At 50.4% G+C, this 27,834-nt stretch overlaps 1 protein-coding gene across 1 annotated transcript; it reads left to right on the top strand.

The window, feature by feature from the left end:
* The first annotated feature begins 26 nt into the window (after window positions 1-26).
* On the top strand, window positions 27-23,081 carry PLAT (plasminogen activator, tissue type). The gene is made up of 14 exons (XM_082864015.1): window positions 27-61; window positions 10,715-10,810; window positions 11,854-11,902; window positions 13,503-13,640; window positions 13,996-14,106; window positions 14,418-14,592; window positions 15,262-15,353; window positions 16,547-16,721; window positions 17,161-17,246; window positions 18,113-18,308; window positions 18,401-18,537; window positions 18,675-18,815; window positions 19,676-19,842; window positions 22,248-23,081. The coding sequence occupies exons 2-14, from the start codon at window positions 10,739-10,741 to the stop codon at window positions 22,404-22,406; spliced, it is 1,698 nt and encodes a 565-aa protein (XP_082720141.1). The 5' UTR covers window positions 27-61; window positions 10,715-10,738; the 3' UTR covers window positions 22,407-23,081.
* Window positions 23,082-27,834: the final 4,753 nt, after the last annotated feature.

The following is a 27,834-nucleotide window of genomic DNA, read 5'->3' as shown; positions in this document are numbered from 1 at the left end:
CCTGCAGAGCCTGGGGCTGAAGAGGACGCTCTCGGAGGAGGGGAGAAGGCTCGCGGCGGTGGTAGGTTGGATTCTGTGCTTCTCTGTACCCCAACTTCTGTTCTCTCTCTTAAAAGTCTTTCTGAGCCGATGAAGGAATGTCTACACCGAAGGGCTGACTTTGTAATTCAGGCCAAAAGGGAATTAGCTAGAATCCTCGTCCAGGGGCAGATTTCTTTTTGAATGTGCATCTCGTTGGGATGGGCTGAAGTGTTTGCAGGGGCCAGGTCGTCAGGGGAAGAGAGAGGATAGAACGGTTGTGTTTCCTGGAGAGGAAATCTCTGCTTGCAAAGGGGAAAGAGAAAAGAATGATACAGAAATGCTCTGAATAGTCAATGGGCACACCTTATGACTCACGGGCAAGAAATGTGACATGGGCTGATGGGGTCAGAGCTGGGAGGGTCCCTGGGGGACGGGGTCTGAGCCCATGGGGAAACTGAGGCTGGGCTGGGCAGTGAGTGAGTTGCCCACAGAGGATTCACCGGGAGGGAAGTGCTGGGTGGGAGGGAAGTGCTGGGCGGGAGAAGTGGATGACAGTCCCAGGGAGGCCTCTGATCTCCCCCCTCGTCCCCCACCTCCAAGGCAGGTTTTTTGCCTGGAGTGCAAGGGGTGGGGCTGTTGGAGGACTTTTCGATTACAGGGGAAAATAACAGCAGTGTCTTCTATTCCCAGAGCACTCTGCAGGGACCGTAGGAGGCTCTCTAGGCTTTCAGTGCTATTATCTTTATTTTCTTAACCTCCCAAGGAGGGAGGGTAGGAGGGCAAAGGGAAAGGAAGGAACTCTCAGGTAACTGAGGACAAACTCAAGCCCAAAGCCGTGTGGTAGTGATGACTGATGTGGATAGCAATGGTGGTCTCCTGCAGCAGCTGGTGGATGACAGAAAAAAATTACGTGTGTGTGTGTGTTTATATGTGTGCAATCCCATGAAGAAATTCTGAAACACAACCGTTAAGTGGAATTCCCTCAAAAGGACTTCCTAGCAATTCTTGCCAGTGGACAGGAGACTCATCCCGGGATCTAGACACTGACTGGTCCAGAATCAATAGATGACGGTCAGACTGCACTGCCGGGTAAGTGCTTCCTGTGAGAGCAAAGCCAGATGGGGCACACAGCAGAGACGCCGTTAATATTGAAATAGAAATAGCTCCATCCTACCCATCAACTGATTCCACCTAAAACATTCTCAGAGACACCAGCCTTGAATCGCTCTTGTCACGAGCAGGTGACAGGCTGCTCTCTGCCTGAATGGCGCAGTCTCTGTGCAGACTCTCCAGGACCATCTCAGTTTATTTTGTGGATCCCCATATGAGAGTCTCCCAGTGATGCTGCTGCTCTCAGGTGCTTCTGCACCAGCCTGGAAAAGTTCCTGCTTCGAGGGGAAGATAAATGGTCCCGTTACTAGTTTTTGCTCATGGAGGTGGAACTCTTGCACCTGGGGACCTAGCATGTTGGTGAGCAGAGCTGGTGATCAGTATATTTCAAATGATTGTAACAAGCAACCCAGCCACACCCCTGGTGGTGTGACTTGAAGCCACCATCACCATGTAAGGCTTTTGTAAATGGGTAGCCAGCACCACAGAGCATCTGGGGAAGTTACAGCCCAGGTGGGGTCTGTCACTAATCCACCTACAGGAGTTCCTCTGGCCCTGGAGTTTTACAGCAGTGTCAGGGGCCCTTTGGCTAGATGATCATTTGGGAGGAGCAGTGCTGGCTTTAGATCTTCCAAAGCTTCCAGAGCTTGGGCAGGTTATTTGGATCAGAGGTTGAGGTGGCAGCATGATTCATGGCATTGATAGTGGGCTTAGTTCTGGTCAAAATTCAAAATCCACGTGCTTCTCTGAATACCGAGTATCTGGTGGGGAGGGAACATTTGGGTTTTGAGCTAAAGTGTTCAGTTTTGATGACTCTTTGGCATCTGCAGTCTCAGAGTAAAATTCCTATTTTCTATGAGTGATTTTCTGCTCTGTTCTGATAAGATGGCCATCAATGAGTGACCAGAATATTCTGTCCATTCCTTCTCTGGGCCATTTGCTTTGCACAGAGAAAAATTCTGTCGCTAGTTTCAGGTGGTAAACCTCACCCCAGTCGACCAGCTCACAAAACCAAATGGTGAGTCTCCAGTGAAGCCAGATAAAAAGCGAGGATGCTTTAGACTCATGGAAAGTTCCAGCTAGAAAGAATCCTCAAGACCGTGTGCCCTGGCTCAACCCCAAGTCCAGCTACGTGGTCTCCTGCTATTGGCTTAGGTGTCTGCTTACATATAAGGACAGCACATTCTCTTAGTGAGATTTTGTGCATTTTACATTCCACTTTCCTTCCTGGGAAAAAGACTTCTGTAGAAGGGTGTAGAGGGAAAGATAAGCCTTTTGATCGCCTGAAAGTTAAGACCTCTGATGAAGGGAAAAGGAACCAGGTGCCGAGTCCATAGCAGGCATTTCATAAACAGTTTTTGAAGGCACGACTCAGGCAAGCTGTGGTTCTGATCGTGATTCCCCAGGAAGTGCTAGCGGCTGTTCTTCCTGTGGAACAGATACAGTCAAGGGTCCTTAGCAGCTGCCCACACCGTCCACACCAATGGCCATGATCTGGAAGGTGAGTCTTGGCCGTGGGCTCAGCTGAGCTGCACAGGAGGGCTACGTGACGCTCCTGATACATGCACAGTGGCTTGGAGAGGTTTGGCCTGATTCCACCTGGAGCCTCTGACAGACCACTTCAAGGTCAGGCTGAACCCAGATACTAGGAGATCTTTGTATTAAGAGCCTTTTTTGTTTCTTATAGAGTCGCAAGGATTCCTTTAACTTACAATTAGACATTAGGGAATCCAAGTTGAACTCCTCCCCCAAGGCCCCTACATCCCTAGGACTCCCGGGCTTTCCAAGCCGCACTTCCTCCTAGGGACACCCTCCAAGGGAGAGCCTGGGGTGTGTGACTCAGACTCCTTTGCCCAAAGAAAGGTGTCCGTGCTGGAGATTAAGAGGCTCTGGCTGCCTGCTGCCACTACCCGGGGCCCCAAACATTGGGCCCGTCTTGGGCCAGCGACACCTCTCCAGTGCCTGGCTCACTCCTGCCTTTGTTCGACAAACAGCTTATGTAGTGTCCATTCCAGAAAGCCCACTTCGACCAGCGCCCACCTCAACAAGGGTGACCTGCATCCCCTCCTTCACATCCCAGCAGGACCCCTTCTTCCTCTGTGTGCCCACCTTCCACCCACCCGACCCCCGCATGTCACAGCGCCGATCTGTGGGGTGTGCTTGTCTAGTTACTCGTCTGTCCCCTTCCTAGACTATGACGTTTTGTGGATGGAGCGCGTGTGTCTTTATACCGCAGAGCCCGTGCCTGGTGCATGGTTGGTGCTCAGGTTACACAGAGTAAATCACCTGTGAATTCAGGAAGAGAGGAAACCAGAATGAGCCAGGGCTTGGGTCAAGGTGGATGGGATGGGGGATCGGATGGCACCCAGGAGGCTCGCAGGCCCCTTGGTTAGAGGCCTCTAACGGGGGGAGGCGGGGAGGGGCTCGGCAGGACGCTAAACCCGGTATCCTACTATGAATAATGTAGAACAGAAAGCCCACCAATAACCGGTCTCTGCTGGTTATTCACATGTGGTCACAAAAGAGGAATTTGTTTTATTTTGCAGCAAGAGCCAGTGTCTGCCACCTGGGCTGCAGAAAGGGGAGATCTGGCTTTGTTTTGTTTTGTTTTCTGAGAAGCTCCAGTTTCCTTATTTTTCTTGCCTAGTGTCTCTGGTTTTCAAACACTTGCACGGTCTGCATCAGACAGCCCTTATCAGTACTGAGGGCCTGACCTTCCACCTGCCTCGGCCGCGAACTCCACCTTCCTCTCAGAGGCCAGAGTGGCCCTGGCGTGTGTGGTGTAAGTAGGCCTGGGAGAGGGGAACAAAAAAACAGATTGCAAATCGGATAAAAGACATCACCCCATGATCCAGGAAATAAGGACTCCAGTTAATACAGATCTGTGCACATAGCTGAAGGGCATGAAACTTGACTTCAGTCGTAAAGAATCCAGTTACAGGTTATCGCAAGATCTCCAGATAATGTAGGAGACAGGTCTTGGTATTAACCCTTGAACTTGATGATGACCCCATAGAACTTGGCTTCCCTTCTAGTCAACGTTCCAAGCAGAAGCTGTGAACTTTGGCGCTCCCCCGTCCAAAGGGCGCTCCTGGCAGTAAGTATTGTACAGCTAACTGCTGTGCGCAGGCCAGCAACTGGGGGCTTTACCTGCTTCTTCGCTAATTGTCATCACAGTGGGGCAGGGTGGAAAGGACTAGCCCATTAGAAAACCGGGAACCACATACAGCCTGTAAGCGGTGGTTAGAGTTTGAACTAAGGCCCCAGAGGCTATGCTCGCAGCATTCCAGCCAGCAGCTCCTCTCCACAGCAACTCTGAGCACATTAACAACACGACAGTCCAGCATCAGGACCCAGTAAGAGTCGTGGAAAGAGCGACTGTTGGGTTTTCGGTAGAACCGGGTGTCTTGAGACCCTACTCCTCCCTTTACAAGATGTGTCACGTCAGAGCAAGTTCCTTATACTTTTTCGAAGTTCAATTCTCTCATCCACAAACATGAGATAACAATATTGACTTAAATGATTCAATGGATGCCTGGCAGGGGGTCACAGCTCCCGTACCACATGAGTAAGTAGCATTCACCCACACGCATTTCTCAAAAATGTGCTATCACAGTCACTTTCATGTGAGCCTCATAAAATGTGGACGGAGTTCCGCATGTAGCAATACAAGGAAAGCCCCTGCTAATTTTCTCCTGATTTACGTGTGTTGAAATCTGGAAGGAGACTGAAGGATTATCAAATGGTTGCGTATTTCATTCCTTGTAGTGATGCTTGCTTTAGGGAGAGGAAGGAACAGGCAAAACGAGCTCATTGCTGAACAAGATTCTCCCTTAGATTATCGTTCGATTGCAGGTTTGTTGAGATTCAGACTTGGGGATGACATGTCCTTGCACTGATTCGTGAAGTTAGCTTTGCCAGCTGAACCTTCTGTTTTCTTTGCAAGGGTCTAAGTTTATAAGGAAAGGATTTCTTTTGTTTTTACTGTACAGGAGGCAAGATGGACTTCTATTTTCCTAGACCCACAGCTGCACTCCCTGAGTTCCTCCAGATAAGCAGGGTTACCCGGCAGACGGTGGAGAGGTGCGGCAGTGGCAATGCTCAGGACAGATTGTTCTGAGTATGTTGATGTCGTATAAAACTTGGACACAGGTCATGTGCCTATATTTTGAAGATGCGTTGCAGGGAATTCTGCCCTGAGTAACAGTGGAGATGGGAGTGGATGGGAGGTGCCAGGAGAGGATTTTTATCCTACTTACCTCACTGGAATCAATCCAATTAGATAAGAAACAGACTCCTCTCTTTTTCCTTAGCTATAAAGAGTTCTGTTCCGGAAGAGATTACTTTTTTTAAAAAAAATTACTTTTTAAAAAAATTTTTATTGGCGTCTAGTTGGTTTACGGTGTTGTGCTAGTTTCAGGTGTCCAGCACAGTGATTCAGTTTATATATATATATATATACACACATTCTTTTTCAGATTCTTTTCCCATATAGGTTATTATAGAATATTGAATAGAGTTCCCTGTGCTCTACAGTAGGTCCTTATTAGTTATCTATTGATATTTTATATATAGTAGTGTGTGTATGCTGATCCCAAGCTCCTAATTTTTCCCTCCCCCCTCCATGTTTCCCCTTTGGTAACCTTAAATTTGTTTTCAAAAATCTGTGAGTATGTTTCTGTTTTGTAAATACGTTCATTTATATCATTATTTAAAATTAGATTCCACATATAAGTGATACCATATGGTATCTGTCTTTCGCTGTCTGACTTACTTCACTCAGTATGATCACCTCTAGGGAAAAGCTAAGAATTGCTTCCGTGCTGGCAGTTTTGGGAAATGGTTTTTACTCTGAGAGCATGAGCTCTATAAAAAGCAAGACCTGTATAGGTGGGACCAGAGCTACCAAGCTAACGGCTCCGGCCCCGGGCTCTGACGCTGGTCCAGACACAGGTGTGCTTTTGTGGGAGCTCAACCCCCTTTCCAAAGCTGGCTTCTTCCTCCCATCTCACTTCATCTCTTGCCCTGACGTAGTGACATGCCTTTGCTGTTCCAAGGCGTTCTGACCTACCGTTTCTTTTCTGATTTGTTGGCATCCCTCCTGGCATGCTGGTTGCCCGGGGCGGGAGGAGGGGAGGGCAGGGCGGGGAAGCTGTTGTTTTTCTTAAGGTCCTGAGTCATTTTGGAGTATTGGTGTCCTTGGAGACTGACTTTCTCTTACTCAGATTTCCAGAGAGAAGCTTTGCAAAGCAATAACATCCCAAGAATCCTCTTTACCAAAGATTAAGGTAGCAAACCTTGCACACTGGTGCAAAATTTGATAACAGTTTCAATTTACCTTCATCTTTCCCTTGCAATTTCCATGGGCCTCCAGCTTGCTCACGTTTCTGCCTTTTTCTTGCTGCCAAAAGTAGACACTGCAAGTCCTCAAGTTCTTTAACTTCCGGGCAATTGCACTGTTCGTACCTAGAATCACAGAACTCGATTGATTGACTGCATTGGTCCAGACCTTTATTGCAGGTCACGTTATGGGATGTGGTTGAGTGTTTCCATGAAAGTACTTATCCGCACGTATAAATGTTTCACAGGTCACACAGCGTCTGTTCTCACAATAGAAGCCACAGAATGTCAGCCCTGGAGGAAGCCTTGAGAGTCTAGCCCTCTTGGTTTTGCATCCCTGGGAGCAGATTTGATGTCTCAAAATATAGATGCTTTTTGGAAGGGCAGCACATTAATTTTTATGCAGTCACACCATATGCGAATGAGCGTATCTGTTCTTTTCCTAAGAGCAGAAATTTCTAGGGGCAGGTGGACAGAACGGGTCATTGCAAAGGACAGTGAAAGACCCTGAGGACAAGCCTCCACGGCATTTCCCCAGACCCTTCCTCTGGCTGTCCTGCTGCCATTCCCATGGCCTCACCCCACCCAGACTCTAGCCGTTACAAACTGCTGCCCATCAATCAGCATTCCCCGGGTCACCACTGCAGAAAGGAACCCTGTGCTCCTGGCTGGCGTGATTAGTTTCCCAGCCACAGTGGCACCCTCAGCTCCTGGAGACTAACCCTTCTCCCTGGTTACCACACCATTGTTCTTCCCTGGAGCAGTCATCATTCACAGTTGTTCAGAGGTCAGAGAACAGAGTCACTTTGTCTCTGCAGCCAAGCAGGATCCAGCACCGCTTCTAGGCGGGTCGGGGGTCGCCCTGGAGGCAGAGGTTGCAGGCTGGTCCCACACAAGGATGCCCGCCAGCTCAGCCCGCGAATCCAGGCCACGCTTTAGTTGCCACGTGTCCTGATGTTTCTAATTTGCACAGATTCTTTGTCAACTTGCCAAGCTCTGCATCTACTGAACTCCATCCCCTGAGAGGGTGCCTCTTGCAAATCTACAAAACTTGACTTTATGTGCCAGGGGGAGCTGCCAGGGCTGGGGCTTTGGGAGCGTGGAGACCACGGGCCTTAGAATCATCCCATACTCCCCGCCATACAGTGATGCTTCCAGTGACTCAGGGATTCTAGTCCCAAAAAAGTCTGTCATTCTCATGGTCTTCTTTTTACTTGTCTTTCCTCCATTCTTCCCTCCCTCCCTCCCTCCCTCCTTCCCTCCTTCCTTCCTTCCTTCTTTCCTTCCTTTCTCCTCTTACTTCCTTACTTTTTTAGTTCTTTGATTCTGGGAAACTATTAAATACAGCAAAAGGAAAGGAGCACAGAAAAAATTACAAGTCTTGTATTTATAAAATGAACCTCCAAAGGACTTCTTATGCTTATTCCTCAAATCCCCCACTCCTACTGGCCTCACATGGGCAACCGGCGCCTCTCCCTTTGGTGGGAGCTTGCGGTCCAGGGCTGAGGTCCGCCCTGGCATGGACCCCAGGGTCCTGGGTCCGGTCTGCTTTGCTGGGGTCACTTGTTCTTTGTGCAGGCACTGCCCCCAGACCTCCACACCCCCTGCCATCTCTACAAGGCAAAACCAGGACACAGTTTTCCTCCTTCCCTCTCACTCCCTTGTCTTGGGAAGGCACTGCTTGTCTGCAGGCGGGATGACTCATTTCTTTGTCATCCTCTCACCCCACTTGGCCCGTCCAGCTGCTTCCATTCTCTTTGTGCAGTGAGAATGGAGACATCATGTGATTTGTGTGAGGCTCTTAGGCACTGGATCAGCTCCAGGCCCAGCAAGGCCAAACGAAGCAGAGGACTGATAAGGACTGATAGAAGAGAGACAGGCTCCAACTGTCCCAGAGCAGAAGAAAAAATACACTCCTTCTGCTGATTCTTTAGCTGCAAAAGGGTCTGAGGCCATGCAGCTGTTGGAGCCTTTACACTCAGCCTTCAGTGCATCCCTCCCCCCACCTGGCTCCCCTTCCCCCATTTGTCCAGGGAATGCAAATGTCTTAATGCTCCACTTGGCACTTTGCAATTTTCCAGCATCTAGGCTTGTGCTCCACTTAAGATGACCTTGAGTTCTTGAAATTACACGGTAACTTGACAGGCATCCACCGCGTATGAGGGGAATGAACTTGCTGGAAGCCCTGGCTGGTTGGCAGGCGAGATGAAGAATCAAATTCCCCGTTCGCGGGCTCGTTCATTGTTTGATTCAGAATTTGCTCGTCAAGTCCTGAGAGGGCAGAGCTCTCCCATCGCCAAGGCTTGGCTGAGATAATGCAGCTGGGACGACCTATAAATGTGAAAAATGATTAACAGCAGGAAGAGAGAGGGGGAATGTGTTTAAGAAGAACTATTTTAAAAGGTTATAAGTACTGGGTTAAAATGAAGAAGGGGAATTGAAGAGGAATTTGGGGAAATTTTGACAAAGGGGAAATTCGAGGAACACTGAGCAAGAAATTCTGGAATGATCGCCTGTGATCAGAAGACTCCCCCGTGGGCTCCTGTTCGGATGCCCTTGACCCCCTAGTTCTTCCTTCTGAAACTGCCTGGAACCAGTGTGTCGCAGCAAGCTTCCTGCAATGAGGGAGAAAGGGGCCCCCAAGAAGCGCACACCACCCTGCCCTGCCCGGGACGGGGCGCTGGGCAGCCGGATTGGAACAAAGACCCAGATCCTGGCTTCCTTCTGTTTCCTTCGCAGTAGGGGAGGGGTGTGCTGGCTGGCAGGACGCCCTCTGAGCCTGAGGAAACTCTCTGCCCAGACTGTCCAGCCCCCTCCCCGCCCCCCCACAGCTCCGTGCCCTCCTCTGCCTGTCACCAGCGTCCCGGAAGGTCACTGGGGCACAGAGCATCTCCCACCATCTCCCTCTATGTTTTCATCCTCGCTCTGAAGGGAGCTTGTGGTTGAGGGGACAGCACCTCCGACAGGAAGGGAGCCCGAGCCAGCGCCAGGGTCAAAGTCCCGGACGTCTCTGAATCCGAGGGACCCTTCGGATGCTTGGGATGAGGGGGAGGGATGGGACCCAGAGTTGTTGTGACTGAGGGGAAGTGAGTCAAGGGAAGAAAAGCCCTGATTTAATTCTTGCGGACGAGGGAGTGAGTGGAGCTGCCAGACCACAAAATAACACCCCAACCGACCAACCCACTTCGGGCTGCTGAGGGTGAGAGCCCCGGGGCAAGGCACACGGAACCAAGGATGTGGGTCCAGGAAGATCTGAGTCTGATGACCAAACCAGATGTCTCCCCTCCTTTCTGCAAATCTGCACTTCACGGGCCCCGTCTATAAAAGAGGCTGGTTTCCCGATGGAGCCGGGGGGCTGGGGGGGAGTTGGGGGTGGGAGACTTTCCTTTGTTGGACAAGGAGGCGTGGACGCTCTAAGTGGAAGAGCTCAGGCCGTCTGAGGCAGGCTGGCTCTGAGCTGTGCCAGCAACAAAATTCCTACGGTTTCCTCTAAAAATGTCACAGCTGAGACATCAGTCAACCCCAGGGCAGCAACTGGGCCCATCTAGTCAACCCCAGGGCAGCAACTCACTTCAAGGGAAACCAGACCAGCACCCTGAGGTCCCAGGCTGCCAAGAAGTGCCAGAGGTGGTCTCAGCCTTCAGCCCACAGAAATGTCTGGGCAAGATCACCTTCCAGCAAGCCATGCCCATCATCAGATGGATGGATAAACAAGATGTGGTCCATGCAGATGGTGGCATATTATCCAGCCTTAAAAAGGAAGGAAATTCTGACCCATGCTACGATACGGATGGCCTTTGAGAGCATTATGCCCAGTGAAATAAGTCAGACCCAAAAGGACAAACACTATATAAGCCCATTTATATGAGGTACCTGGAATAGTCATAGTGAGTAGGATGGTGGTTGCCAGGGGAACGGGGAATTCGGGTTTCCCCGGTACAGAGCTTCAGTTTGGGAAGATGACAGTTTGGAGGTGGACGGTGGTGACGGCTGCACAACAATGTGAAGGAACTTAATGCTGCTGAACTTACACTCAGAAACGGTTAAAATGGTAAATTTTGTTATGTGTATTTTACCACAATAAAAAAGGTATACGGTAAGAAGACACCATCCTTCAGACACTTGCCGTGGCCTCTCCTGCCGTGGGCGCCGACACTGGGGGGGACCGGCAGGCTCCTGCACTTCGCTCTCCTCTTGGTCCTGTCACATCACACGGTTAAGGTTTCTTCCCCTCTTCTTCCAGAATTTAAGGGACACTGAGGAAACGATGAACGCAGTGAAGAGAGAGATCTTGTGTGTGCTGCTGCTCTGTGGAGCTGTCTTCAGTTCACCCAGCCAGGTGGGTGTGCCCTCCTGTCTGTGCTGGCACACACCTGGACACACACCTGGACACACACCTGGACACACTCCCCTTGGTGGACGGTGCTCGGGATCCAGGCTTCCAGCGGAACCCTAGGCACTCGTTCTGACTTGAGTAAACACTGCCTCTCGATGCCTTCTTTGGGGCTGTTTTTTGTTGTTGTTTTTTTGCAGTACGCGGGCCTCTCACTGCTGTGGCCTCTCCCGTTGCGGAGCACAGGCTCCGGACGCGCAGGCTCAGCGGCCATGGCTCACGGGCCCAGCCGCTCCGCGGCATGTGAGATCCTCCCAGACTGGGGCACGAACCCGTGTCCCCTGCATCAGCAGGCGGACTCTCAACCACTGCGCCACCAGGGAAGCTCTTTGGGGCTGTTTTTAAAGGATGTGTCTGAATGAATCCATAAAGTATTTATAAAAGACAGTACAGGTGCTGTGAACCGTGGAAGCAGGCGAGCTGCCCGTGTACTGTGTACTATCTACTTGGGATGGAAGCTACACAACACACGTGCTCTCTGCAGATGCCTGGCAGCTCAGGGCATCATTCAGGCCACGTGAGTGATGCCCGCACAGCAGGATTTTAGAGAAGGGAGAGTTGGGGCAGCTATTTGGAGGAGATGGGATTGCAGGGGCCGGGGTGGTGCATGCAACCCCACTAACCCACATGTGCCTATTTTAATTTAAAATTAATTAAATTTAATAAAATTTAAAATTCACTTCAGTCACACCACATTTGAAGTGCTCAGTCGTCACATGTGACCAGTGGCTACTGCATCGCACGGCCTGGATGTTAAACATTTCCATCATTCAGAAAGTCCTTTGGGACAGGACTAGTCTAGAAGGGGGGAAAGAATTAGACAGGAAGGCAGGTGATGGACATTCCACCTGGGCCCGTTATCTGAGGGGGATACTCTGGGCAGGTGGCCTCTGATTGGTGGGTTGATGGTGGTCTTCTGGTTTGACCACCCTTATTCCTAAGACACCCAGCATGTGCTGACTCTTCCTCTGCCCCTGGTTTCTTTGCAGGAAATCCACAGGCGACTCAGGAGAGGAGCCAGATCGCACAGAGTTGGAGGTGAGATGTCACTGGGGTGGAGGCAAGTCAGGCTCAAGGTCAGGGTCAGGGTCAGGGTGCTTTAGTCTCCAGGGGGGATTTTTTTCCATGTGACCTGCTTACTCAAAATCCGTGAAGGTGAGACTCTGCTAAGATGCTTTTGTCCTGTCTCGCCACTCACCCAGGCTCTGAGGGGACAGGAACAGGTCCTCAAGGGGTCAGGATGCCTGGGAGTCGCTCGCTGCTGGGAGCCTGCAAGCCCAGTGGCACAAAGGAAAACGGATTAGAATGTTACACAGATGAGAACAGAGCCCAGAGAGATGGAGTGACTTGCCCAGGGTCACACAGCCGCCAGGCCGCACGGTCCTGGTCCTCCAGGGCCTTCCCCTGGGCTGTGATCCCCACCGCCTCCCACTCCATTCAGCATCTTTGTTAACTAGCTTCTCTGTGTCTCTGTTTCTTCGGTTGGTAACTCAGGGATGACTAACCTGGGTTGCTTCACGGAAGTGCTATGGGAAGACCATCTCTGTGAGGCCGTGTCTAGAGTTGAGACTAGAAACCCAAGGAACGTTCCCACTAGGATCCCAAGAATAAAACGTGCTCACGGCCCAATTGTCTTGACGCTGATCTAAAGAGCTGCAGGCCCCGCTGCAGGTCCCAGATCGTCCCTCCTCCCTCATGACCTACCTCTCTGGGGGCTGGAAGGCTCTGCAACACCCATTTAAGGTGGAAGTTTCCCCAGAGTGAGTCACAGCTTAACTCTCACTGCTTCCGCGGTCAGATAGCACAGTGCTTCCTGCAAACGTACCCTGGCCCCAACGGCCCTCTAAAGGAACAGCAGTATTGTTGACAGTGAACGTATTCACTGCTTTGATTCATTAAAAGTTAAAAATGTTTTAAGTTTGCATTCTGGGTTGCAAACAGAGAGAGAGAAAAAGGGAAAGTGTATTAATGGGAGTACTTCAACTATTTTCATTATACCAAAGTACTAATGGAAGTAGCAAATTTTCTGCACAGACTAAAATGTTAATTTTCTTTGTTTGGGACCAGAAATGCATCATCTCAGTGTGGTAATGCTAATGTGGATCAAAAATTCTGGTAGGCAATTGCGTACACGTGCATATTTTTGATGAATTAAAATGAAAAATTAGAGTATTACCTAATAAATGTGTTTTGATAGATAAACTCTTTCAAAACAAGGGCCCATCAGAGGAAAAACAATAAAAGGGGTCTTTTTTATTGTTTTTCATAAGTGTATTTCATATTTCATTGAAACTAAAATAAGGAAATAGTAGAAATACACCATTATATTCTATTATATATTTCAAGAAAATAACTGATTTTCATAGGAAATTGAATGTAAAGATCACACAGTCATATGGAAAGTAATATTGGCACTGCCCCCTAATAAACTGAATCTGAAATTGTTTTTGAAAACTGAAAGGGGTCTTTGGTGACCAAATATCGGGTATTTGTTGTCTTCTGGCTGAGAGCAAGGAAGGAATAAAGGACAGATTGTCCCAAAAGTGAGCAGGATTGCCGGGGGTGGGGGTTGGGGTGGGGGTGGCGTCAGTTTGGGGTGAGTCGGGCCCTAAAGAGGCCAGCCTGTCTGTCGTTACAGTGACCTGCAGAGACGAGAAAACACAGATGACGTACCTGCAACATGAGTCCTGGCTGCGGCCCCTGCTCAGGGGCAACAGGGTGGAGCACTGCTGGTGCAACGGTGGCCGGGCCCAGTGCCACTCGGTGCCCGTCAACAGTACGTGTCCACCCAAGCCAGGCTGTGAGCCTCGAGTCCAGTCTCACGGCCCCAGCCCTGTCTGTCACGGTCCCGGGCCTGTCTACCCTTCAAACGGGGCTGCAGGCACGCTCTGCCCTAGGCCAAGGTGAAGGTGCCGAGCAGAAAGCATGAGGCCGTGAGCCTCAGTTTGCTCATCTGCAAAATGGGAGAACAGTCGTTCAGACTTCGTGGTCGGCTGTGAGGAGGCAATATGAGTTCGTTTTTGTGGAGTGCTCAGAATCGTGTGTGCGTGTAGACAGCACGCTTCAACTTTGACTCATATTCTTGGGCTGCTTGGAAAGTAATTTGGGGTTCCCTTGCTTCCACTTGACAGGTTGCAGCAAACCTCGGTGCTTCAATAGGGGGACATGTTGGCAGGCCCTCTATTCCTCAGAGTTTGTCTGCCAGTGCCCTGAAGGGTTCATTGGGAAACGCTGCGAAATAGGTGAGTGATAGGTGGGTGGCTGTGAGACAGGGACCCACCAGGGTGAAATCCCACCTGCAAACCTACCCAGAAAGGAAAGCAAGTGTGCAGTGACGGGGGAAGGATCGAGGTGGGATGGGATGGGTCATCCGAGGGTGGTTAGGGCCTCAGGCACAAATCTGGAGGCTGGCGTGGTTCCCGTCAGCGGGGTGACCCAGTCACCCAAGCAGCTCAGCAGCTACTGCCTCAGTGGTTTGAGGTGAGACCCCCTTTGGAAACTAAAGGAAAGGAGGATTCACATGGGAGGTGTTGTGTGTCCTGTTTCCCCTCAGATGCCAGTGCCACATGCTACCAGGACCAGGGCATCACCTACAGGGGCACCTGGAGCACAGCGGAGAGCGGGGCCGAGTGCGTCAACTGGAACAGCAGCAGCCTGGCCATGAAGCCCTACAGTGGGCGCAGGCCTGATGCCCTCAGGCTGGGCCTCGGGAATCACAACTACTGCAGGTGAGAGGGTCGCCTTCCCCGCCCTGGAGGGTCTTCTCTGCTGAGAAGCTGCCACAGTCGGGGAAAGACCTGCGTCAACTCTGTCAGGGTTTCCAGAGAAGTTACAGGAGATGTGTATACATAAAGAGATTTATTTTAAGGAGTTGGCTCACGTGTTTGCGGGAGCTGGTAGGTCTGGAATCTGTAGGCAGGCTCCCCAAGCTGGAAGCTCAGACGCGAGTCGATACCGCAGTCCTGAGACAGAACTTCTTCTCAGCTTTTGCTCTTAGTGCCTTCAACTGCTTAGACGCAGCCCACCCACACTATGGAGGAGAATCTCCTTTACGTAAAGTCTGCGGACTGCAGGTGTGAACCACATTGACCCAGCCCTTCCCAGCACCACCTAGGTTGGCGTTTGATCAAACGACTGGGCGCAGTAGCCAAGTTAGCCCATAAAGCTCACCATCACGGTGCCCCCCTTGTCAGCGTGGCAGCCACGTGCACCTCTGTAAACCACGCTTAATTTCCAAATAAAGACGATTACGAGGTCATACCTCCACCCAACACGATCTGACTCTCCTGTGTACAACAGACACGTGTAACGCTATCCCCGGAGGAGGTGCAGAGCCCTTGGCCCGAGAGGCGGGCCTCACTCTTCACCTCCCCTGGCCTTCCTGGCTGATTTTTCAGAAACCCAGACCAAGACTTAAAGCCCTGGTGCTACATCTTCAAGGCAGGGAAGTACATCTCCGAGTTCTGCAGCACGCCAGCCTGCGGCAAGGGTAAGTGCCGCTTCCCCATGGCCTCTGTAGCCTCACGGGGTGGGGGAAGGGTCTGGGGACAGCGCTGACGGTCCTTCTGCAAACGAGGAAACAAAGGACTGGGCTGGTAGCTAATCATTTCGGTGTCAGAGGGAAGGAAGTCAAGAGGCTTAGGTCCTCGCCCAAGCTTGGCATCTAACTAGCTGTTTGACCTTGAGCTGATCTCTGCACAGCTCTGACCCTCTGTTTCCTCACCAACAGAGAAGATGGGGCTGTATCGGTGATTTCCAGTCCCTTTGAGAAGGCATGGAGGTTCTCTCTTTTTTGATTAATGGACCTGTTTCTCAAGATTTCTCTCTGTCTCTGTAAAGACTTTTAATGTGAAAAAATTTCCCAGATTGAAAAAACAGTTACAAAAAGGTACTGTGAATTCAGTGGTGCTTTCACAAATGATGATGTTATTTATCACAATAGTAGAGAAAATGTGTTTTAAAGTTCTAAATATACATTTACAAAAATTGTGTACATTCAGTCTACAGGTGACGCTGATATTCCTGTGAATTTAAGAACTCTTTAGAGTAACTCTAAAGCCTCCTCCCCACCCTCCAGCTCGGGTATAAATTGGGAGTCACTGGTCCCGATGACCTTAAAGGTCCCTTGTCACTGTGCTATCTGTGCCTGGTAGTATACTTTGTCAGTTTCATGTGGGGAGAAAAGAGGGTAAAATGGGACAAATACGCAGCATTTGAAGGTTCATACTCTCCCTTCCTTCCCAAGTCCAACAAATCCTTCAGGTCCCTAGCGGACAATATCTGAGAAAACTGGGTCTGCCCACGTGTCCCCCCATTGAAGCACCCAGGTTCCCAGCAGCCTGTCAAGTATACACAAGGAAGCCCCTAATTGCTTTCCAAGCAGCTCCAGGAATAATCCCCGCTAGCCGAACTCAGCACCCTTTCCTGCCGAACCTGAATATCCCTCAGAGTCTCTCTTAACACAGCCATCAAGGAAGCCACAGCCCATGATGGAAGCTGGCACCGGATGGAAGCCACTTACCACCCCGTGTGAAAGGGCTTGAAGGACAGAAGAAGGGTGGTGGGCTGCCGGCCTTGGGCGTCCCAGGCCGGCAGCTCTGCTTTAGGCCCTGCTGCAAACCCCACTTGCCTGCTTTAGCATTTAAGTGGCTTTGTTTCAGTTTGAGATTTCCTGTGTTCCAGAAAAAGATGGGGACTGCTACCAGGGGAAAGGGCTGGCTTACCGCGGCACCCGCAGCCTCACCACGTCTGGGGCCTCCTGCCTCCCGTGGAGTTCCATGATCCTGATGGGCAAGATTAACACCGCCTGGAAGAGCAACGCGCAGACCCTGGGCCTGGGCAAGCACAATCACTGCCGGTGCGCAGCGCAGGGTCCGGGGCGTCTGCGCAGAGGGCGGGGTTGGACCGGGATGGGAGGGGTCTGATGCTGAAAGTTACATGAAAGACCCAGTGGGTGGGAGGGAACCATGGATGTGACCCAGCCCAACCTATTCATTTGCACGTGTCGTGAAAAGGAACGTCCTCCAGTTTCTTGACCCAAATCCCATGTTAGAGGGTCTGTCCTCATCTGTGCTGTCCTCACGTGGCCCCTTTGTTCCATCCTAAGAGTCTTCTAGCACAGCTGGGAGATGAAGATGTAATGTTAATGACAGAAGAAAAAAGTTACAGTCATTTCCCTCTGGTGGGGCCTGCGGCTGAGCCCAGCCCGGGGCTCACGGTCCTCCTTCCCAGCTGGGCAGCCTTCCCCTCTTCCCTGGCTTGTGATGTGATTGGAAACCTTCCCTCCTTATGACTAGGAACCCAGATGGGGACGCCCAGCCTTGGTGCCACGTGCTGAAGGATGGCCAGCTGACGTGGGAGTATTGCGACGTGCCCCAGTGTGGTAAGGCCAGCTGTGGCCACCTCCCCGTGCCCAGCCTCATTCCTGACCGTGTCCTCTGCCGCTTCCCGTGTCTTCCAGGCTGCTCTCCCGCCTTCTCCCAGAGCCCAGTTAACAGAGGGGGGACGGGGTTACCCAGAGTGGGTGGAGACCTAGAGAAATGCAAGTTGGCACGCTTTGCTAAAAAATGAAACTTTAGAAATCGTCTGAGAACCGATTGTTATTACTCGGTCCGTGTGAACACGCAGATCAGCCAGACTGTTCCTCAGGGCACATAGAGTTTAACTGGGCAGGTAAGACATAAACTACCAGCGAACTCACGACCAAGGTCACGCACGGCGCATCCTCAGCGGGCAGTACCAGTGGGCTGGCAGTATTAGGAAAACTTCGTGAGGGGGCAGGCTGTCCCGTGGGCCTGGAAGGATAGGTACGGCTGAGTCGATGGGAGAGCAGTGGGGTAGACATTCCCCAGGAAGAAGCTGCAATGCCTCATTATTTCTTAAGCCAGGAAGTGGCTGCAGGAAAAAAGTAGAGGTAACAAAGCATCGCAGAAAGACCCCTGGCTACAGAGTCAGGTCGGGGTTCTAATCCAGGTGCCGTTGTGACCTCGGCGAAAAGGTCCCAGCCTCTCTGAGGCTGGGTGCCGTGAGGGTTAAGGATAGTGTCTGTACAGTGCTTAGCTCGTCCTGGATACTCAGCACACGCAGGCTGTGGATTGATTGCCGTGGAGATGGCTCCATCCCTCTGTACAGCCTGCAGAAGTGCAATGGGGGTAGAAACCCGGGTTCCCAGTCAAGACACCAGGATGGGGCTCAGGGACCTCACCCAGGCCCACAGGTCTGACCCTGGCTCTGCCCTTCCCTCCCCAGTCACCTGTGGCCTGAGACAGTACAAGCAGCCCCAGCTCCGCATCAAAGGAGGCCTCTTCGCGGACATCACCTCCCACCCGTGGCAGGCTGCCATCTTCGTCAGGAACAGGAGGTCCCCAGGAGAGCGGTTTCTGTGTGGGGGGGTCCTGATCAGCTCCTGCTGGGTGCTGTCGGCCGCCCACTGCTTCCAGGAGAGGTAGGAATGAGAACCCGGCGCCCCCGCCTCCTCTCTAAGGCCTTAGACCAGGCCCATTAGAGAAGAGCATCCTCAAGCTGTCTCTCCATCAGGTATCCTCCCAACCATCTCAAGGTGGTCCTGGGCAGGACGTACCGGCTGGTCCCTGGAAAGGAAGAGCAGACGTTTGAAGTAGAAAAATACATCGTCCATAAGGAATTCGATGATGACACTTACAACAATGACATAGGTAAGATGTCTGGCTCTCCCTGCTGCCGCGGGAACTCTAGACCCACACGCATGCAATCCCACCTCCTCCCCCCAGACCCCCGCCCCCTCCCTCCTCTCCCCTGAAATCCTCGCTCTCTTCCTCGCCCCGCCTCCCAGCGCTGCTGCAGCTGAAATCGGACTCACTGACCTGCGCCCTGGAGAGCAACGCCGTCCGCACCGTCTGCCTCCCAGACGCCGGCCTGCAGCTGCCGGACTGGACAGAGTGCGAGCTGTCTGGCTACGGGAAGCACGAGGCCTGTGAGTGGGAGGACATCTCGGCCCCATTCTGCCCATCTGGGGGTGGACCGGAGCACATGTGCTGACCAGAGAGAGGAAAAAGTAGCCCCATGAGTTTCCACCCTCGGGACAGGCACCGCCGCCGTGACTGTGACCGTGAGGGCAAGTTCCTGCCTAGCGAGGCCCCAGCGTCTGCCCTCCCAGCCTCACAGGGTGACCGTGAAGGTCAAGAGGGGTCTGAGCAGCACAAGGGTTTTAAGAGCCTAAGATTTCAAGGAGGTCTGATAAGAAGTGGAGTGAGCTTAGTTAAGGGTGGGGTGCCTGGACTCTGCCGTCGGGTAGCCCTGAGTTCAAATCCTTGCCCTGCACCTTGCAAGCAGTGTGATCCAGACATGGATTTTTATTTCATGATGCTCCAAGCCTCCGTTTACTCAGTGGCAAGAAAAGGATAGATTATGGGGTTTAAATGAGATATTAGGTTAAGCCAGTGGTTCTCAACTGGGGTGATCTTGCCCCTCAGGAAACACTTGGCGATGTCAGTTATTGTGACAACTCAGGATGGAGGTTTATACCAGCCTTTAGTGAGTAGAAGCCAAGGATGCTGCCGAACATCTACAATGCACGGGACAGCCCCCTGCAAAAACATTATCTGGCCCCAATGTCCCTCGTGCCGCTGTCGAGAAACCCTGGGTGAAACTCTATGAAACTGCTGTTTCTGTAGGTCAAAAGAAGAAAATATTGGCCATTTCATAGGATTCAACTTAATACGTGTAAAAGGTTGATACATGTTAGCTCTTATTGGAAAGTTCGGCTTTCTCTTTCCAAAAGGTTTATAAATAACTTTCCCTAAAACCACAAGACGCCTTCCTCCTCTGTTTCAGCTTCTCCATTCTATTCCGAGCGCCTGAAGGAGGCCCATGTCAGGCTGTACCCATCCAGCCGCTGCACTTCCCAGTATTTGTTTAACAGGGCTGTCACCAACAACATGCTGTGTGCCGGAGACACACGAAGCGGTGGGGACCAAGCAAACCTGCATGACGCCTGCCAGGTAAACACGAGCCTCTCTCCTCCCCTGAGCCTCCCCCTCCAAGGGCAGAAATGCTCCTTGGCCGACAGGTTCTTAACCAAGAAAAAAAGTGATAGCCAGAAAGCAGTGATTCATCTCAGTGAGGTGCTGGGTATCTAGACGAGGACCTCAGAGAATAAAGCAACTGGAGCAAGATCAAAGTCACCCAAACTCAGGGCTTCCCTGGTGGCGCAGTGGTTGAGAGTCCGCCTGCCGATGCAGGGGACACGGGTTCGTGCCCAGGTCCGGGAAGATCCCACATGCCGCGGAGCAGCTGGGCCCGTGAGCCACGGCCACTGAGCCTGCGCATCTGGAGCCTGTGCTCCGCAACGGGAGGGGCCACAACAGTGAGAGGCCCGCGTACCGCAAAAAAAAAAAAAAAAAAGTCACCCAAACTCAAGAAATCTAAGCTGCAGGAAATTTCCCCAGTGTCTGCACCAGAACCACCACCTGGTACAGGATTTCCTGCAAGCCCAGGCAATTAAATACTATCAAAGTGATGGATAAAGCAACACAAATTAAGACATCTTTGTCTTCTGTGGGTGCTGGGGAACTGGAGTCCATTGTGTAGAGGGGGAAGTCGGAATGGCACCTTCCCGGGAAGTAGGACACAGATGATTTATGAGATAAGTTTTAGGAACTCAAGTTCAGCCCTCAGATGAGGGTTTTCCCCTGGGAAAGCACACTCTTTGGGGGTCTCTGTGTTAGCATCCCTATCAGAGCTAGTATGTACTTGTATTTCATGATAACTGGGTGTAAGACACAGACCAACCTGTGTACTTAGGACCTAAATAGAGCCAAGGAGCCGTCCATGCTGGGCTGTTTTCGTGCCCACAGTGGGCCGGGCTCCCCACTGAGGCTGGGGAGGAGGGGATAGAGACAGCAGGGCCGGGCTCTTGCACTGAGGACTGTAGGCTTAGTTCTCATGTGGAGACCACACCAGCATCTCCCCTGCTTGGCTCCTTGGCAGCCTCTGGTCCCTCTCTGAAAGGTTTTTTCAGACACCTCCACCACCTAGCTGAGAGTCACAAAAGGTTCTCTGCAAGAGGAAACCATGATCTATCAGCTAGTGTTACCCACAGGGTGTGTGGCCTCCTTAATCAATGGAAATTGATCAGAGGCCTGACAAGAAATTCAGGCAAGGCTTTACTGGGGACCCTGCAGCTGCAGGGGGAAGCGAGAACAAACAACAGGTTCCCTTGCTTGCGCGCTCACTGAGGGGGGGAGAGCTGGTCCCTTATAGGAGGAGAGGGTAGGGTCGGGTCCAGGCGCTGGGCAGGAGGGGTGCTTAGGTGCTCTGCCCGCCCCTTAGGTGGTGTTTTGTGCGGGGGGCATGTGTAGTACCTGCTTTTGCTCCCGGCTCTTCATAAGTGGCGACTGAGTTTTTTGGTCTTTTGTGTCTTTTGTCTATAATTTGCCCCAGCTAATATGCACACAGCTATTTTTAGTCCCATGCAGTTTCTTTGTATTTTGTTGCTCCAGCAGAGGTGTATCCAGGTGCAAGCATTGCAGCAAAGGGTCCCAGGTCCCAGCCTGTCTCACTAGCAGCAAGTTAAAAACGAAACCAGAAATCATTTCGATTCAATATGGCAACAGCTAACAATTACCAGGAGTTTTACTAAATGCCGCACATTGTTCACAGAGCTTTTGAAACTTTCTCTCAATTCCCATAACCTTACAAGGGAGGCAGTAAGATTTCTATTTTAGATGATTATTATTCAGTATCATTCAGGTAAGAATACTGAAGCCCAGTTAGACTGAGGCTGCACAGCTAGTAAGTGGTGGAGTTACAGCCTGGGTGGGGACCTGAAATGTACAAGAAATGATCTCAGTTCCGCTTTACCAGGTAGCTACAACCTGATTCTGTAAAGGCCCAAGGTCACGGAGATAAAATTTCCCTCCCCGAACTGAGCACTTTGAAGAATACATAGGAAGGGCTTCCCTGGTGGCGCAGTGGTTAAGAATCCGCTTGCCAATGCAGGGGACACAGGTTCGAGCCCTGGTCCGGGATGATCCCACATGCCGCAGAGCAACTAAGACCATGCGCCACAACTACCGAACCTGAGCTCTAGAGCCCGTGAGCCACATCTACTGAGCCCACGTGCCACAACTATTGAAGCCCGCATGCCTAGAGCCCGTGCTCCGCAACACGAGAAGCTACTGCAGTGAGAGGCCCGCGCACCGCAACGAAGAGTAGCCCCCGCTTGCTGCAGCTAGAGAGCCCATGCGCAGCAACAAAGACCCAACGCAGCCAAAATAAATAAAAGTAAAATAAATAAATTTATTAAAAAAAAAAGAGTACATAGGAACACTACAAGCATTCACCCTAACCTCCCCCCAAAGAGTCTGCGTTTTTGCAAAGAGCTGACCTGTTCTCCCTTCTGCAGGGTGACTCGGGCGGCCCCCTGGTGTGTATGAAGGACGACCACATGATCTTGGTGGGCATCATCAGCTGGGGCCTCGGCTGTGGCCAGAAGGGCGTTCCGGGCGTGTACACCAAGGTTACTAATTACCTGGACTGGGTTCGGGACAACACACGACCATGACCAGGGGCACCGGTTCCCTGCATCACGGAGACCCTGTTTCCTTCACCTCCGAGGATGCACTGCGGCAGGGGCTTCTTCACGCAGCACAAGTCGGGGAGGATGGATTTCCATAGGTACTTTCCGTTTTGGAAGTTTTCGGGGCTTCAGGTCTGAAACATACTCTGTCAGATGGGAAGAGGGGTAAACGCCAGCCCCTCCTGGAATCCCAGTCCCCGAGGCAGAAGCCCACCTCCTCTGTCCACGTGAGCAGCTTTAGAGACGGGACCGCAAAGGTGAAAGCGTGTCTCAGTAGGCAAAAATAACTGGATCCTTCAGGAAAGAGGGGTTAGAAATATTCTATTAGGAATAGAATGTCTATTTCTAGTCACAGGGAAGGCCAGCAGGAGCCTCCTCATAAGGGACGGGCTGGCTGGCCAGATTACGTGCCTCAAATCCAGCCTTCAAATCAAGTGTCAGGGTTTCCCTTTCCCCGGCTATACCTCTTGGAAGGAATCCTGTTGTGTAGAGTGTAATTCTTTTTTCTTTATAAATTTCATCATAGGCCAGGAGACATGTATCATTTTAATAACTAATAAACTAGGCTCTAGCATATTTATATCAGTTCATTTTGTTTATACTGTTGGCACACCTGTATGATACTGTACTGGAATAATAAATTGATATATTTTTCACATATTTTCTACGCATCAGAGTGGAATCGTTCTGTTACATGCAGTATCCGACAGCTTTTATTCATGTTACTTGTGTCCACGTTCTTTGACTCGTTGGAAATATTTCCTTTCATTCATTCAGAATAGTTGCGGCATACAAGGCCCTGTGCCGGGTGATGTAAATGGTACAGAGGGGGAAGAAAGGAGCTCTTGGTTTGACAGGAAGATAGGGATTTAGGGAAATAAGGCTGAATGGAGATGGACCACAAAATAGCAGACAGAAAGTTTTACTGAAATTCAGCTGCAGGAAGGACTCAAGAATCTTTGAATTCTTGAGACGCAAGAGGGAGGTATATGTATATATATATGTATATGTACAGCTGATTCACTTTTTGTGTATGTATATGTATATATATATGTATATGTATATGTATATGTATATATATATGTATATGTACAGCTGATTCACTTTTTGTTATAAAATAAAAAAAGAGGCTTCCTTGGTGGCGTAGTGGTTGAGAGTCCGCCTGCCGATGCAGGGGGCACGGCTTCGTGCCCCGCTCCGGGAAGATCCCACATGCCACGGAGCGGCTGGGTCCGTGAGCCACGGCCGCTGAGTCTGTGCATCCCACAACGGGAGAGGCCACAACAGTGAGAGGCCTGCATACCGCAAAAAATAAAAATAAAAATAAAAGTAAAATTGAAAAAAAGAATCTTAAGGAAAAAATAGAATTAGGTAGGCTTTTCAAAAACTGGGCAAGATTTGGGCTGGTGGAGAGGGGTGGGAAAGGCATTCATTTTTAAAATTTTTTTGAAATTCTGTTTTATTGAAGTACAGTTGATTTACAATGTTGTTAATTTCTACTGCACAGCAAAGGGATTCAGTTATACATACATACACGTTCTTTTTCATATTCTTTTCCATTGTGGTTTGTCATAGGATATTGAGTATAGTTCCTGAGGCAAGGAATATCACTGCATGAAAATCTAAAGATCTGGAGGGCAAAAAAGGCAGGGGGAGTCTGGGGAGGAACTGAGTTAGTTTGGCCAAAGTGAAGTTCATGAAGAAGAATGTAGGTTGGAATTTAATTACGGCGCTTTGAATGCCAAACCGAGCTTTGGACTTACTTCTGTTGGCAACAGGGAACCACAGAGGCTTGGGCTAGGGGAGTGATGGACCGAGCGAGGCTCGGGGAAGTTAGCCCTGCGAGCAGACTAGGTAGGGAGACTCTCTGGGTTGGACCCAAGTATAAAGGACGAATGAGGGATAAGAAGATGCTAAGCATGACCTTGCTGACACAGCGACATCCCAATTGTCAGTTCAGACTAGGAGCTAGTATTAGGGCCATTTTTTCCCACTCCATTTTGCTTTTCTGCTCATTAGAAAGAATTCACTCCCAGACCAGTCCACACAAGTATGTTACTTAAGTAATGCTGCTTTCTGCCTCTCTTAGACTTTCTTAACTACTCTTGAGGTGCAACCCATACTCCTGGCTGCTGCCTGACAGTGTTTGTTATCACTGACACCCCAGATACAAGCATAAATATGATGCCATTCTTGCTGTTGCGTAAATGCCGACTGTTCCTTGGAGCAAACGAGGTCATAGTTGTCTATCTCTCGAGGCTGTCAGAACTGCTCAGCTTAGAGGTTCTTAGAAGAAAAGTAGTTTCAACTCACAAAGGAAAGAGACTCTCTAAAGCCCAAGAGCTTGGTTCAGGGGGGAAAACACCAATTTCCCTGAAATGCTCAAGTCCCTGGACCAGTTCAATAAACGTGGGTCACAGGAATGTAAGTCACAGATTTCCTGACCTTAGCCTGCTGGCTTACAAGTTCCCCTGTGAAAGTGGCAGGTTTTGTCCTACACAGATGTGCATCTTAGCCATTTTGGAAAAACACTGCTGGAGGACAGCAGTAAGGAAGACCCCGAGCATCTCTGGCCAGAGTTGAGCTGGTTTCAACCCCTCCCCCCTTGCAGGACAAGCTTTTCTTTGGGTAGTTAGGTTAATGAAATGAACTGAAGCAGTGAGGGCTCCTTTGATGAAAATGCAAAGTTAAAAGGCCCCAACATTCCTCTGAGTGAAGTCCTGGAAACCAAAGGCTGCATGAAGACAGGTGCTCAGTAGAGGCCAGTGACTGAGCTCCAGGCAGAGCCCCAGCCCTGCAGGACTGATTCATGTGGATGAGGCTAAAACACACTCAAAGAACAACACATCATTACCCGGTGTGGGTGAGAAAAGTCAGGGTAAACTGTCTCGGACTTGTCGGGGGAACGAAATGGGTATAAGGGTAAATTAAGTAGTATTTCTTTACTATCCCCCGCTGGTTAATATTGATAAAACAGATAGATGCTAATAGACCCAAAGAACAAAAATGATTCTCAGATAATTGTGCAAATTGTTTTAATGGGTAAAGGCCTAGAGGAACTCAAATGATTGAAACTCCGACCCCCCTGGAGGCCCAATCTTAAGTCAGGCTGTCAAAAGAGTGTCATAAACTTTGGTTCCACATTTAACTCTGAAAGCCAAAGACCCACAAAGTCCCCAGTACCTGGGATCTTGGGGGAAAGTTTAAGCTTTTCAAATTCAATTCCCTTTTAAAAATTCTAACAATTACAAAAATTAATGTCATTGCTGGCACTGAGTCACCACCTACTGGCCATAGAGGAAAGTACAAATGTTATAAAATGTACCCGGTCACACCACAAGGTTAGGGAAACAGCCCGACCAAAGGAAGAGACGTGAACGACTGAAACAGATAGGATGGGGTAGTAATAAACACTCAACAACACTTGTGGTTAGAAAACAGAAAGAAGTCTTAGTCTCCCCCAGGCCACGAGAGGACCTAGAGAAGGAAATCAGGACAGACGTAGGAGAAGGACCCTTGTCTACACTTCACAGGAGACTCCGGGAAATCTCCACTACAATTAGGATGCCTGGGACCTCGGAGCCCCGTTTCACGCCCTAACTAATCGACCCAGGAAGATCGAGAGGAAGAGGAAAGCACTAGAATAGACGCCAGCAGTTTGGATGGTTTTGTCTTTCACACACTAGGCGGGACATAATTTGATGGCTCTGGACCTTTGTTCTCACAACCTTCAAAATGACATATGGCTTCAGGTCTGCTGGTTGGAAAGTGCAGAAGCAGTGAGATCCCCATGAACTGGTTTCTTTCTTCCTGCTTCCACTGGGGCGTGTGTGCACGGCATCACCGCTAGTCCTAGTAACATGACCCTCAGGACATTAAGAACTGTTAACACTCAACTTTATTAACATTTAAACACAGCAGATGCTTCTGCACGTTAAACATGTATGGAACCGAGCGGTTCGGCAGAGGCGCCCCGGCCCCGCTATGCTAACACACCACCGGCTGAAGGGGGTGGCCAGGGGTCTGCAGCCCAGGGGTGCCTCCCATGCAAAGGCCTGTGGGTCCCACAGCCCCGGTGCTTTATTGCTCCTTAAGTTCTTCCCTTGAAATTAGGATGAGCTGCCCTGGAGGGACAGCTGGACTTATAAACCTAAGAATATTCAGGGACCAATATTGGTTGTTTCCTATGACCGAGGAAACCCTGAAATCCTCCAGAGCCCTCGGGAGAAGCAGCTCCGGTATTCTGGAATCCACAGGAAGAGGCGTCTCCCTTCCATGGCAGGTGTGTATGGGACCTGGGAATCCAGGACAAATTCTGGAGTGATGGAGTATGAGACACATGTGCTGGCTGTCCCCAGCACAATTGACCCCAGAGGAAAACCACAAAGCAACAGTATTCTGCAGCAAAAACAAGTCCAGGAAGTAGGAAGAGAAAACTAGAACAAAAAAATTGCTGAAGTATTTGGAAACAGGGTTTTAGAGAAAAAACACAGGGTTTGGAGAGTACAAGGTCTTCATTTTTCTCCCTGCACGAAGCAGGGTGCAGTATTGCTCCTAAAGGTATAATTTTAAAAACATGTCTTTTCCATAAATATTTCAGTGGGTAATGGGCGTATTAAACTAGAGTAAAAATTCCCTGCTGGGAACACCTGAGGTCTGCCTTCAGTTGCCCATGTTTCTTAAACCAGGCTACACAGGATCAACATGGCCCATCTTCCTATAACATCAGTTTTATTCAACGATTCAGGAGATTTTTTCGTCTTAAAACAAAAACCGACTGGTCGGTATACATTGTTAATGAATATATTATATAGTGGAGACTCCGAGGAAATAACTTTACTGGGCAGCTCCCAGGACTGGCCGTGCCCTCGGTGGTCAGCATCCTTCTCACTTAGGGTCACAACTGGAAAAGCTGCAGACGGGAAGGTCGGACTGCAGCACCAGGGCAGCACTGACAGACATGAACAAGGAACCAATGGGTCACAGAGGTGGCACGAGGGGGCCATCTACACTCCGATACTATGACACACAACCTGCTGCCCTAGGGGTGATGGGATTGGCTTCTCTGAAGCGCTCCTCGGGGAACAGGAATTCTGTAGAGTGAAGTGAGTGGAGCCGTTGGGGGGTTAGGGAAAGAGGCATTTCAGGCAACACCCCCTGGAAGAGGGCAGCTCATCCTCGCTGAAGATGCCAGGCCACGTGCTGGAGGCATGCAGCGGTCAGTATTGGAAAACCGGTCGGAGGGCATCGTAGTCTTTAAGGGAAAATCTGATTCTACTGGGGTTTCCATGTCAACAGTACACTCGAATTTAAGAAGTTTCCAGTGCATTTCCAGAAGTACAAATTTTTATGTTTGTATGAAAGCGGAAGGGTCAAAAAGAAACTCACTCAACTCTGTTCCTCCCAGCCGCCC

The sequence above is a fragment of the Leucopleurus acutus genome, assembly GCF_964270905.1.
Source record: "Leucopleurus acutus genome assembly, chromosome: 21".
Taxonomy (NCBI): Eukaryota; Metazoa; Chordata; class Mammalia; order Artiodactyla; family Delphinidae; genus Leucopleurus; species Leucopleurus acutus.
Note: the sequence above shows the minus strand (reverse complement) of the source record. Positions and strands in the feature narration are given on the sequence as shown.